General features: G+C 44.8%; 1 protein-coding gene across 5 annotated transcripts in view; it reads right to left on the minus strand.

Moving 5' to 3' along the window:
* Positions 1-13,161, minus strand: part of CASS4 (Cas scaffold protein family member 4) — a 40,728-nt gene that overhangs the window by 24,435 nt on the left and 3,132 nt on the right. The window contains exon 1 of one of the 5 annotated variants that reach the window (XM_037006335.2): positions 11,603-12,573. In XM_037006335.2, coding sequence (XP_036862230.2) covers positions 11,603-11,638 — 36 coding nt within the window. In that variant the 5' untranslated portion in view covers positions 11,639-12,573. Of the gene's footprint in view, positions 1-2,972; positions 3,423-11,602; positions 12,574-13,161 lie in introns of those variants that run through there. The other 4 variants (XM_017673415.3, XM_073236412.1, XM_017673416.3 and 1 more) reach the window with 4 other exon arrangements.

The raw sequence follows: 13,161 nt of genomic DNA on the forward strand, positions 1-13,161 counted from the left end.
TGAGTCCAGCCCACTGCGGAGGTCTGGTCTGAAAGGCTCCGCCTTTGTTTCCTCTGCAAACAAATTTAATAGGCAGGGGGCTGGAGCATTTTGGCCCAATGCAGGACCCCTCTAATGGGCAATATGCTCCAAGCCCCCCATTATGTTATGTCCAAGGCTGGTACAAGTTGCTCATAGTTTGAGGCTCTCTCTGTCTCTCATTCCCAGGGGTCAGCTCAGCATCACAGCCCCATCCTGCTTTCGCCTCCCTTCACAAATGTTTCCCTATCCCCCCGATTCTTGTACTCTGAAAATTAGAAAGTGGCCAGGGGATGGGAGAGTAGAGATCCTGAGATGGTTTCCATCAGAGCAGCTGGAATATTATCATCTCCTTGGGAAGGTAAATCATACCTCGAGGTCACCAGCTCACAGCAGGAAGTAGTAAATAAATCAGTGCCCCAAACAAAAGAAAGAGATAGTAAACATGGAACCCCGAGCGGCAAGTAACCTAACCACTGGGGCTCCTGCTCTGTGCAGTCAGGGAACCCCACAAGATGGGCACTTGTCTTCTACTACAACCCTTCTTTGAAGAACACCCATGTGTGGCATTCCAACTTCCTTCTCACAGATTCCATGACCTATTTCCAAGGATTCTTAGTTTTAGAAGGTGGCGGAGTCGTTCGTACTTCCCCTCTAAGGGCCATGAGAGAGTATTCATACATAAACCACAGTTTTTTTACAGTGTACACTGTAAAACTATTTCACATCCTTTGATATATGGGAAATGTGAATCCCTGAGGGTCATGAACACGTTCCCTGGATGTAAGAGCCTGTACTCTGAGATCAGGGAAAGACCCCCTTATATGTCTTTATGAGGCAGTGGAGCCCAGACTCCGAACATCAGAAGTAAACAAAGAACGGAGGAAGCTCTTTGATCATCTGTAAAGACAGCTGTCCCCCCTTGATTGTACTTGGAAGTATTTCATTTTATGTAAATGCGCAGATAGGCTTGGAAAGATCAAAGCTGAGAGAAGGGTGCTTATCTGTTGGCTTGTGTGTGTTTATTTTCCATCATTTTTTTAAAGCACATTATGTTAGGAAAGGAGTTTCCAAGAGCATAAGAAAAATCCCCTCACCACCCCCATTTTCCCATCCACGTTCTGCAAAAAGGGAAGAAAGGCAGAGGAAGGGACAACTCTGGGGAAGAGACAAAATATCTACTTGATGCTTCTGTGAGGGATTTGGGTGGGTACCAGCTTTCTTTGAGTTCACCTCTGAAAGATGGGAGGAGCACAACCCAGATGATCTGGAAAGGATCCCCGCTTTGCAAACGCTGCCTAACAACGCAGACTGCTTCTTACGCACTGTCCGCTAATACCAATTTCCTAATTAATCAAGGGGACAAAACATCCTCTTGAATCTTTTGGGTGCATACCGAGTCTGGCACATGTTCATTTTGCTGTCTACTATTTAGCCTCCTTAACAAGGAGAGCCGACAGGCACTGCCACAGATCACTAGCGTAGATGACCTCATTTGATATTCCCAATTCCATGCAGCAAGTACTTACTAATATCCTGTCTTAAGAGGTAAGAACGCTGAGGCACAGAGAGGGTGAGCAAATAGTCTAAGGTTGCTCAGAAAGCAAGGAACAGAACCAAGATCGGAACACAGGTAGTTCTTACCCCCGAGTTCTGCCCTTTTAGCCTACAAATCATGGTGCTTAGCACAGACTCCATCACCAGATAACATGTGCATTTGGACAGATGAGTGAATGACAAAGTGTGCCTCCGCAGAGGGGGGTGGTGAGCTGATGAAAACAACTTTAACTCAAGTGGTAAGTTGTGTGGCTGTTTCTCCGAATTAGAGTTGTGTACTGCATGCAGGGAACACGGGCGAAGGCCCCCAGAATAACCATTTGCTACTTTCCTTTCACGTGGAGTTGCATTTTGAGCCCCGCTGTTCGAACTGGAACACCAGACAACCACCAACACCTCTTTCTTTTCACTCCTCCTTTATCATTCATTTTCTTCTCTTTCCGTCCCTCATCTTCCTATCTTCCCTGTGTCCCTTCTTGTGGCTTCCCTCCTCTTTAAGAATCTCCCTTTGAAATACTTGTCCAAGAAAGAAGCGGCTGCCTTCGTGTTTACTCTCCCTCCTGAATTTCAGTAGCTTTTCACAGCAACAGTTAAGTCAAATGCCACCAACCGGAGGGAACTGAGAGTCACTTAAGATAGTCAAATGGTTTTCACAACCAGCACTTGTCGAGATTTGCAACTATATTAAAGTATATCCTTTTAATCTGTCCTGTCGAACGTGGTGAGAGGATGGGTCTGAGGTCTTACGGAGCTGGACACAGCTCTGCTTCGGTCCTCGGCATTTCAGTTTCAGAAATATTCAAACTTTTTTTAAAAACGAGGGGACAGCTAAGTAATTTCTTGCATCCTTCAACAACATAAAGAAATGTCGTTTCTCCTGGAGCTGTTTTAAAAAAAAAACTCAGCAAAGGAATTAAGTGAGAAAGACCGAGGGAAAGCTGCCGTCTTTGTGTGGGGAGGTGGGTTTGCCAGAAAGGCTGGGAAAAGGACTAGGCTTCTGCTTCAGCTCCCCTTTTGAAAAAGTTGACAAATTCTCAAATGACAGGCTCCAGAATGTGGAGAAAGGGATTAGAAGTCACTTAACTGAAGGTGAAATACTGAAATTCTCTTTTCCAATTACCTTAACGTTTAAAGTAACCTTTAAGCTTAAGAAAAAAAACTCGAGTAGAATATAGCTTATAACCAAAATATAAAGTCTCTTTTTTGTTTCAATACCTGGGACTTAAAACAACTTTCAATTATTTCCACTGGGTGAGTCATTTGGGAAATGCCATTACCTATTCCCTTAACCTAGGGGGAAAATTCTGAGATAACAATGGACCCCTTACACTTAGAGTCCCAAGAAACCCAACAGTTGCAAGAAATGGATCCCCCCAGAGAGAAGCTCAGATACTTACATTCACCTTCATCCTGATCCTTTAAAGAAATTATTTTTTAAAGGTGATTATTCCATATAATGGAAAACACTGGCAGAAACCGCTTCGAAGGGAAATTCTCCTGTTGTAGGTCGTGCTGGAATGTGTGAGGTCTGGGGTCTCAAGCACTTGGGCCTGAACAGTGCTGTCCCTGCAGCTGTCCTTGCCAGGAGCTCTGGGCTGCAGCCGACAGCCCAGGGAAGGGATGGGGCCACTTACATAACAGTTCGCGCGACATTCCCATTGGTTCCCTCCTATCCATCTAGATACAAATAGCCATCGTGGTGGGTCTATCTAGAGGCAGTGGGGACAGAGAAGTAAATAAACCTGGTGAACTTGGAAATGAGGAGGGAAATGAGAGAAAAATAAAAATAGAAGAATGATTCCCTGTTTTCCTAACACCACTAAAAATGGCCCTGGATGATGGCACAGTCTGTGACCAGGCGTGCACAAACGGCTTCTCCATGACGCTGAACTCTGATCTCTCCAGCTTTGAATTCTTCTTGAGGGTTCAGATGAAAAAGCCACTCATCACAGGGACTTTCGTAGCTGCAGAAGGCACTGCCTACTAATGAGACTTTGAGAAAGAGGCCGTGGCCAGAAAAAAGTTCCAAAGCCACCCAGTGGAAAGGAAACATTTGCTTTCCTGACGCCTGAATATTGTGGTTTTCCAACAGGTCTGGGTCTTGACCAGATCAGCTTGTGTGAACTGACTTGACCTGTTCATGGGAACCTTGCTGTAATGCACTTTCAGTGTTTCACTGATTGAGCAAATTATTTATTAAACACCTCCTGTATGTCTGACACTGTATGCTGGGGGGAATGAGGTAAACTAGGTTCCCTTGACCTAAGCTCAGGATTGAAATGATACAATAAGATCAAGTAATTGCTTTTTTTAGATGTGGCCCGGTCGGGTCCATGTTATACCAAATTGTGTTCTATAGCTCAGAGCTCCCTAGAGACCCAGCATATTTATGATAGCTGTCTCCTTCACCCCTGCCCTTGACCTCTAAGCTCACTCCTTGCTCACCAAATCCCTGAGTTACTAAGATAACTGAGTCGGGAGCAAGGCTGGGCCAAGGTGTGTGGCTGAGGATTCAGCCCTCACTGGAGAGAAATTCCTGCGGGGAGGAGAACAAGTGTCCGAGAGCCCCTGGGCCTCGGTCTCTGCATCCAACGGTGAGGCGGCTGTGCGGGGCTCCCGTGCAGCTGTAACACCCCACACTGTGCATGCCTTCTTTTCCTTACTCTTGTCTTTTGCTTCATGAAAACCATGAGAGGGATTAAAAATACGTCAGGTAGCTTCTTTTCCTCTCCTTCCTTGTGTTTTTGAGGGGTAAAGGACAGGAACGGTACTGGTGACAGAAGGTATTTTGTGCTATTTGGTCATAAGCAATTTTACCAATTAGGAGAAAGCTTTGTCAAAACCTGTGTTTCTTCAACTTCGTGTGTCTATTAACTGCATGCCTCCTGTCAAGTCCACATGCCATTTGTATATTTTTTAACTTAAAGTAAAATATTAAACTCGGCCAATTAAAAAAAAATCTCTCTAAGCAATATTACCTACAAGATGACAAGTTTGATGAACTAGTCTCAAACACTTGTGCCTAGTTTTTTTCTAATGCACATTAAAATACGTAATTAACATTAAATTTTTTTTAAATCTGTGTACTTCACTTAAAATCGTCTTTTAGGTCTGCAGTCAAGGTCTCCTAAGGTCATTTTTCCATTTGATGCATCAGGAGGAATTCGAAGTTGGCCCAAGCTGTTTAATGGACCACAAAGAAATGGTGAGAGTTCATGCTTGTTGACTGAATTCCCCATTTCCTGGGATCACTTTAGGGGTGTTAGTGAGGCAGGGGCTGCCCCATTATTTAAGCTTTCCTCCCATTCTGTTTGTGTGAATTTATTCCAGTTCACTGGAGTTATTCATTTTGTTGTCAACGACGGGCTCAGATGACCCCATCACAAGCCTTACTTGGGACGCCCGAAGGAAGGTTAGACGGATGCATGTAAAGGACCCTGTGAATTTCACCACAGCTAAGGATCTCCTCACTTCGGGGAATCCCTGCAGGGAGAGGCCACGTGGAGTACACCGTTCCCGGCCGCTGGCGTGCCCTTTCAACCTCCCAGTGAGCTGACATTCTGAACCCACCCGCAGTGAACATTCCACATTTTCTGTTAACCAGATGGCAAACATCTCCTACTGTTTTCTTACTTCTTTTCTTCCCCCGAAAGGACAGACTGCCTGTCACAGATGTTCAACACAAAAGGTGCTCTTGAATCTGTGGAGGAGCGCCAGTTTAATGAAAAAGAACAGTACTTTACATTCACTAACTTTTAAACTCATGGGGAAATTCCCTCTGGAGTGAGTGGCCCTACAAGTTGCCCAGACTTGCCTCTGAATAACCTCTCAGTGGCTCCCACGCTTTTCCTACTGGCGTTGGCCTTGTAAGAGCCTGCAAAGCCTGTAGGCAGAGCCGGGAGGTGCTGTGCCTGGAAGGAGGGCAGGAGGCGTTCTTGGTGCCAACTCCACTCTGGGCTGTGAACACAGGAGCCCCCTTCATGCCAAGAGACAAATGGTTTATGAGCAGCACATTTGGAAATGGTTCCTAAAATACTTATTTCCCCTTTTTGCAACTCATGTTGGAGTATTCGAATATCATTTGAAGAGGCATCTTTTTTACCAGCCTCCCACCTTCCTCCTGTGAAGTTATTTCCCCTCTAGCCACTTGTCATTTCCTCCCTTAGTCATCACAGTTCCAAAAAGACCACGTTAAGTTTCTCTGGTTGCTTCCCCATTCCGTTATCATGTAGGCCACTTTCCTTTGAATAGTCTGGTAGCAGACTTTTTTAACTTTTGGGGTCATGGTGGTGTTCTGCTTAGCTTTTTGTTTTTAAAAGTAGGCTTTATAGCAAATAAAATGGTAAGAGAATAAAGGTTATTAAATAGGGGAAGTATGATATCATGTCATGGAGTTTTTATTAACTATAATGATGATTTATTAAATATTGAGAAAGGGGATGAGACACGTTTTGTCCTCTGTGGCATTCGGAACAGTGCCTGGCACAGAGTAGGCACTCAATATTTGTTGAATGAATGAAAGGTGTACTGTCTCAACAGGAAACGGAAACAAGTTTGGTGGATGACAAATACCGGTTTCTTTAAAAAGAAGAAAAAAAGGAAATACAGCATGTGCAGTTCGATAAAAGCTATGCACACCCTTATTTACTATTCTTTCTGCTCACATCCCCTGACAGCCTCAAACATCAATGGTTTTGTTTTTTTCAAAAGATAGGGCAAACTATTCTCGTGTCCACTAAGAAATGAGAGCCCCACCTAAAATGGAGTGTGAAGCTACCTGTACTTGTCTCACGATTCCTCTCCGTGCTCTTCCCTGCGACGGCACGTCCGCTACGGAGCAGCCTGAGAGATCTCTCAGAGGCAGAAAGCCGATCATGCCATCTCTTGCTTTAAATAGGCCAGTGGCTTCCTCTGCAATTAGAATGCACTTCAAAGCTCTTACAGGACCAACGGCCCTGTGTGAACGGGATCCTGCGCACCCCATAGGCCCCATTTCTGCCCTCTTTCTCTCCCTGTTCACTCTGCCCCAACAACACTGGCCTTTTTTCAGACCCGTTACTAAATGCTGAATGCCCTCTCACTGCAGGGCCTTTGCATTTGCTGTTCCCTCTGCTGAGGATCCTTTTCCCAGCATTCCGGTCTCCAGAGATGCCCTTTCTGTCCATCAACTCTATCAGATTACCTTGTTTTATCTTCCTCATGGCAGTTATTCACCACCTGAAAGTACTGTGTCCATTTACTCACGTACTGACTTTCTGACTCCACTGGGATGTTTGCTCTGAGTTCATAAACTACAAACCCAGAGCCCCATAACTAGGCGTTGGGTGACTGGATAAATAATGGACACTGAGTTGTGTCTTCAAGCTGGGTGTTGTGTGTGGGCTGTTCTGCCTTGTGAAGTGGGTGAAGGGATGGGGTTGCTGAGAAGGTCAGGGGAGGCCACAGGGCCTTGTGACCTTGATTTCAACTTGTCATAGGTCTAAGGTAACATGTGGCCTCGAGAGAAGGAAGGGGCCAGTTCCTGAGAGAGTCTAGGCTACGTGGGTCAGGCTGGGGCCAGGTAGGGGCAGGAGAGCTAAGAGGGAGCGTGGCCTCCGTTCCCAGATACCTGACAACTGGGAAGCTTGTGGCTCTCGCAAGGGCTCCACCTGCCCTCCTGGAGCCTCCCATTCATTCACCAACACAGGGCACCTACCTACTATGTGGAGGCACTAGACATGCAGTACTGAGCAAGAAAGCCCAGGTCTGCCCTTGACGGAGCTCATTTTCCAGAAGGGGGAACAGACAACCAGGAAAGACAGTTTCAGATTCTGATAAGAGAAGGCGAGATAGATGAGACTACGGAGGTGAGTGTGGAAGGAGAGGCGTTTGGATAGGGTGGTCCAGAGAGGCCTGTGGGTGGAGGAGATGCTCAAGTGGAGAACCTGTGACCCAGCCACGGTGATAAAGGGGCATCCGAGGGCCAGGACCAGCAGCGGAAAGAGGGGCATGTGGTGGGGAGCTGGCAGCACCTTGTGGTCATGGTAAATTCTCGGCACACGGTCCCCACGATCCCATTTGCTCATCTTCAACAAGGACGGAGTTAAAATGTCTTGCTCAGAGCTGCTAAAGGTACAGGAGAGCCTGAAGTTGTTCCCTATTCACAAATGATACCTCACCAAGCATTCTTGCCTACAAGCTCCGAGGCCAGGTGAGTCTCGGCAGGTGGCAGCTGCCTCTGACAGCACTGCAGTCCGTCAGGGTCTACACCAACCCTGGGAATGTTGGTGACTGTTTTTTAAAATTCAAAGTCTTTACCTTGACCCTCCTTGAGAGAGTTGGGATAGAAGAGGACCAATGGATATTTGCTCTTTAATCAAGGCTAAATCTGGTATGTTCAGAGCACTTAGGAAACATTTAAATGTTCTTAAAACAAATATTACTTTAATCAGCTCTCTGGACCATCCATTTTTCAGTAACATGATAAAAACACTTGTTTGAAAACTTCCTTCAGAAAAACCAAGTCCTCATATAGCCATATTTACAAAGGAGAGAAAGTATGGGCTGCAGAGAAAATATTGTGGGAAGTAGACTTAAAATAGAATCAAGTTTTGGATATTCTCAGATAGTGATGGAAAACAAATATTATGCTTATTTAACTCAGTAATCCTTCAGTTCCTAGACATTCACCCCAGTGAGACAAAGATGTCTGTGCACAAAGATGCTAACTGAATTATCACCTCTAATGGTGCATGTGTGTGTATGCACAGCACATACACACACACTCAAGTAAGCACAATTTGTAACCAATAGGTCTGAATTACTAAAGTATGTGCAGACCCTATTTTCATAAATAAGGCTTTTGAAACCACCACAAATCCAAAACAAAGACTTATATATAATAAAATCCCTTGCCTCGTGTTTTAGACCTAATTTTCTAGCATATCTTGAAGGGAGTTGAACATGGAAGTCAATCAGCTCCCACCCAGTAAACCAATGAATGGCATGTTAGGTGTACTCCTTTTGCCATGCGTAATGATCTCTGCCTTTGTTGCAATTGTACTGTTTGAAACTAGCGTTTCCTATCACTAATATCGCCATACTTGTTTTCGGTTTTCTCTGTTTTATACAACAATAAAGGAAAACCTAAAAAGAAGTCAGCCAACTACACAAAATCTGCTATGTGCAAAGGGGAAAGCTCTCCTGTTGTAGAACAAGGACCTGGAATGCTACGGAGCATAGAAAAGGCAGTCAGTGTTCACCAGCCAATACACACAAGCAGCTTTGGGTGGGAAAGGTGATCTGGGGTGCCTCGGCATCAAAGTTGGGTTGTTCCAAAGTCAAACAGCACTAAAGCTCAGAGCCGCTTACATGTCTGACTCCTTAGAGTACTATTTAATACAAAGCAATTATGCAGCAATATAGGCATTAGCAATAATAAGGTACATTAATGGTGCTAAAGGAAATGGAACTCTAGGATGTACTGTTGATTTTAAGAGGCAAGAGCTCAATAGTTTTCCAGCTGCTGATCCTATTTGTCCAAAACCTTAAACAAATACTATCTTGTATGCACACGGACAGCTCTGAAGGGATCCCCAAGAAGCCATTACTGAGGGCGCCTCTGAACTAGGAGGTGAAGATGGGTTCTGGCCCTGGTACTGCCAGTATTGGGTGGGGGTGGCCTGTAGGAGTTGAGACTTGTTCATCTGTGACACAGGCTGGCAAACTATGGCCTCCAGATCAAATTGAGATGATTGATCCAAGAGTTAAGAGTGATTTTATACTTTCAAAGGGTTGTAAAAACAAAAAAGAATAGGCAACAGAGATGAGTGGTAAAACACCATCGGGCTCTTTGTGAACAGTGTGCCTACCTGGGGTCTACGGGTCAGAATATAATGAGCTGGGTAAGAGCTCGGCTCTGGCGAAGCCTGCTCAGGGGTGACTCCTGGCTTCTGCTTACTGGCATATGACCTCGGCAAGCCAATGAAGCCTACTTTCCCCATATGTAAAAAGGGGGTAAGAGGGACACTTCTTCATGGAGATGTTGTGAGGCTGCAATGAGAAAATGCAAGTAGAGCATCAGCCTTGGGCCAGGAGGAGTCGGCTGTTAGCATCTGCATGACATTGATGAGAGGACTGCATGGGACGCTGGGAACATCGAACGAATGTTATATGTACACATCCATGTTAATAACACACTGTAAAGTGCTAAAGAAGTCAGGCAGAATAAGTGGCACATAGATAAAAAGTCTAAATCATAAAAAATTCTGGGATAGTCAGAAAAAAAGTTGGTGTTATGAAACAAGTAAAAAGTAGTGGATTGTCTTAGATTAAGGACGACAAAGAGTGTACTGTGTGATCCTGGAATGAATCCTGGATTGGAAAGACAAACATACACACAAATAATATAGCTAAAAAAGCTAGGAAGGATATTTTTGGAGAATGTGAATGAGGACTGAATATCAGAATGATATTAATTCAATGGATACAAAAATTCTAGGGCAGCTATTTACACACAATCTATATAAGACAGCTTGTCAAGGGTTATTCAGCCATAAATTCTACCAGTGAGGCCTATTACTGTAATAATAAATGATATACATTTAATTCCTAGCTCCTTGAAGCAAGCTCATTTTTTCCTGTTCTACTTAAATTTTTAAAAAGGTATAGCAAGGGAATCCCTGAGCTTCACTTCCCCGTGTTAAAGCATTTTTTTTTTTTTTGGCTTAAACAGGGGAAATTTATTTTTCTTATCATTCTGTAGGCTGGAAGGTCAAAGACCAAGGTTCTACAGGGATTTGGTTTCTGGTGAGAGCTTTTTTCCTGGTTTGCAGAGGGCTGCTTTTGTCCTCACATGGGCTTCCCTTACTTTCCTTTGCATGCTCCCAGAGTAAGAGAGGGAGAGAGAGAGATTTCACTCTTTCTTTACTTACAAGACTACCAGTCCTATTGGATTAGGGTCCCACCCTGAGACCTCATTTAACCATAATTACCCCCTAAAGACACTATCTTCAAATACAGTCATATTAGGGATTAGGGCTTCAACATATGAACTTGAGGGGGACAGAATTCATTCCATACCAGGCCCTAAGAAAGACTAACAGTTTATTAGAACTTATGAACAAATGTACAGCCCATATGAATAACAGGGCTATGATTGACGAAGGCAGAACTTATATAAACCCACTGATTTTGTTCCTGAGCAGCTGAAATAAAAATCCCAAATTTAACTAAACAAAAATTTTAAAAAGCAATATACAACAAAAGAGGATAAATTGTGTGCTGAACTTGGAGATGCTCCATCCATTCCTCCTCTAAGGAAGGACTTGTTGCTGGGTTGTGAGTGCTGTTTGCAAACAGACTTCAGTGGTCAGCTCCTGCAGGTACTGCTTCAGCTGCAGGGAGCCTCCTGCCCAAGGGTCCACTCTTCTCAGGGCAGCCAATGTCCAAAGAATAATCAAGGTAGGGGTAATTAAGAGATTGGTTCAAGCATTTTTTTTTAAGCAGCTCTTTCAATTTTCTAAATAGCACATCTTTTCTCAATTCACAGAGTTGAGCTCTGCTCACACATATCAATACAAAAGTTGACATGCAGATCACAGGTGGAACATCCACTGTGGATTCAACACAGAGTCTGAAGCCAAGGCCTGGGCTCTGCTCTAAGGATGGAGCTCAGAATCGATCAGAACACTAGGGAGTGACAGTGAGTGTCTTCAGGGCCCAGAGAAAGGGGAGGTCAGGATGGGCTGAGGCAGAGGTTCACGTCCTGCCCAAAAGGTTTGTTAGGTGAATGGACCCAAAGGGATGGGCTGTGCTATCAGCCGCATAAACTGGTTTCTGTAAGAAAGTAATTGGCATCCATCTCTGAATTGAACTGGTAAGGAGCTTCACAGCACATGTACTTTACACACTTAAACTTACATTAACTTTCCCATCTCAGACTTAACGTCTTTTGACTTCCTCAGAAAATCCAAACTAAAACCAGCCGCTGTCCTCCTCCGGGACAGGCTGTGACCCCCTGCCCGCTCAGACAGCCCCCGTCACTCACCGCGGGCCCACCGTCCACAGCGCTCGCTCCTTTCATGCTGGCGGTGTGAAGCAGCTCCCTGGAGCTCCACGGCTAGTGTCCCCGGCTGCAGACGCAGATTATGCAATGTCACTGCACGTCACTGGCTGGTTCTCAGAAACTGGATTCTATGGAGCTGACAACATGGAAAATTGTCAAAACGATTATCCAAGCAGGCAAACTTTCTGGAAAGCACAGTAAGAGTAAAGTGTAAAGGGTGCAGGAGGGGAGACCTGAAATTCAGGCCACCCTCACTCCTCAGTGCCTGATGCCTCCCTTCATCTGTAAGTAGAGACTGTCACACATTTGCTATGTGAAACCACAAAAGAAGAAAAAAATACTCTTCTGCTTTATCGGGTGAAGTTCCCAGTTTGAAAAGCTCAGTGTAGGAGCACACAGCATTCTCATCTCTTGAATAACTCCCACGGGAAGAACAACCTTACTTTCCTGATGAGAGGCCACTAGGGCAAATTTCCAATAGAGGTCAGGGCTTTTTCCTTCCTGCTCCCTAAAACTTGCTCTGGAACAGCCAGGAGAAAACAATCAGTGGATGCCTGCAAGGACCTAGTCCCGTGTATTTCTCACTCCAGTGCACACTTCTCCCTGCTCTGACCTGTGTGCCCATCTCCTGGTCCTTGCTTACACTTAACAATGAACATTTTTTATGTGCCGACTCTGCACCAGGGCTATGCTGAGCACATAGCATTACAGTTATATTCTCTCTTAATCTCACCAAAACCACAACACTAGCTTACACAGTCCAGCACTACTTGATAAGGCTTTTTGCTTTCCCTAAATTCAGACCAAACATCCAGAGAGGACCTACCGGGGAGCAGACTGCTTGCTAGGCACGTTTGCAGTTTTATTTCATTTAAACAAACCAGAACCCAGTCTCCTGAGCCTGGCTCAGGTTCCATCTCGAATAAGTTGTCACTCTCGTGGGAACCTTCCTATGGTTACAGCACTGCCCTATCTGTGGTCGCCCCATGTGTAGTCCCCATGAAGGCTGGGGACTAGGAGATAGCTGATTGATTTCTGGCTGAGACAATTCATGTTTTAAATTGTTATCATTTTTGGAAGTTAACTTCTGGGGCCAAGTAATTGACATGCTGCAGATGGGAGCAGATAACAGGGAGGGGAAAACCGACCCCAGGGAATCAACAGAAACTGACTTAACAACAAGTTCAAAGTGGGGACCCACAGAGAGGAGGACAGAGGTGGGAGAGCTGGGGGCAACTTAGGGAAGGCTTCACTAGGAAAGCGAAATGTAAGCAAAGGGCAGATCAGTATAGAGGCAGGGCTTGTTCCTAGCTGCAACACCATGAACATGCAAAAAAAAAAAAGAAAAAAAGGATAGAATCAGCAAGTTCCATTTAAGGAAAACAAGCAGTTTCATATGCAAGAGCAGTTAAGTCATAAAGGCTGAGGCTATGAATGACAGCATGGATTAGAATTATTGTCCCCTATTGGTCTTTACAGATACAGAAATCATTAAAATGGTGCCACTGCAATGCCTACAGCTAGTGATATTTGTTCGGCAG

Source organism: Manis javanica, chromosome 5 (genome assembly GCF_040802235.1).
Source record: "Manis javanica isolate MJ-LG chromosome 5, MJ_LKY, whole genome shotgun sequence".
NCBI lineage: Eukaryota > Metazoa > Chordata > Mammalia > Pholidota > Manidae > Manis > Manis javanica.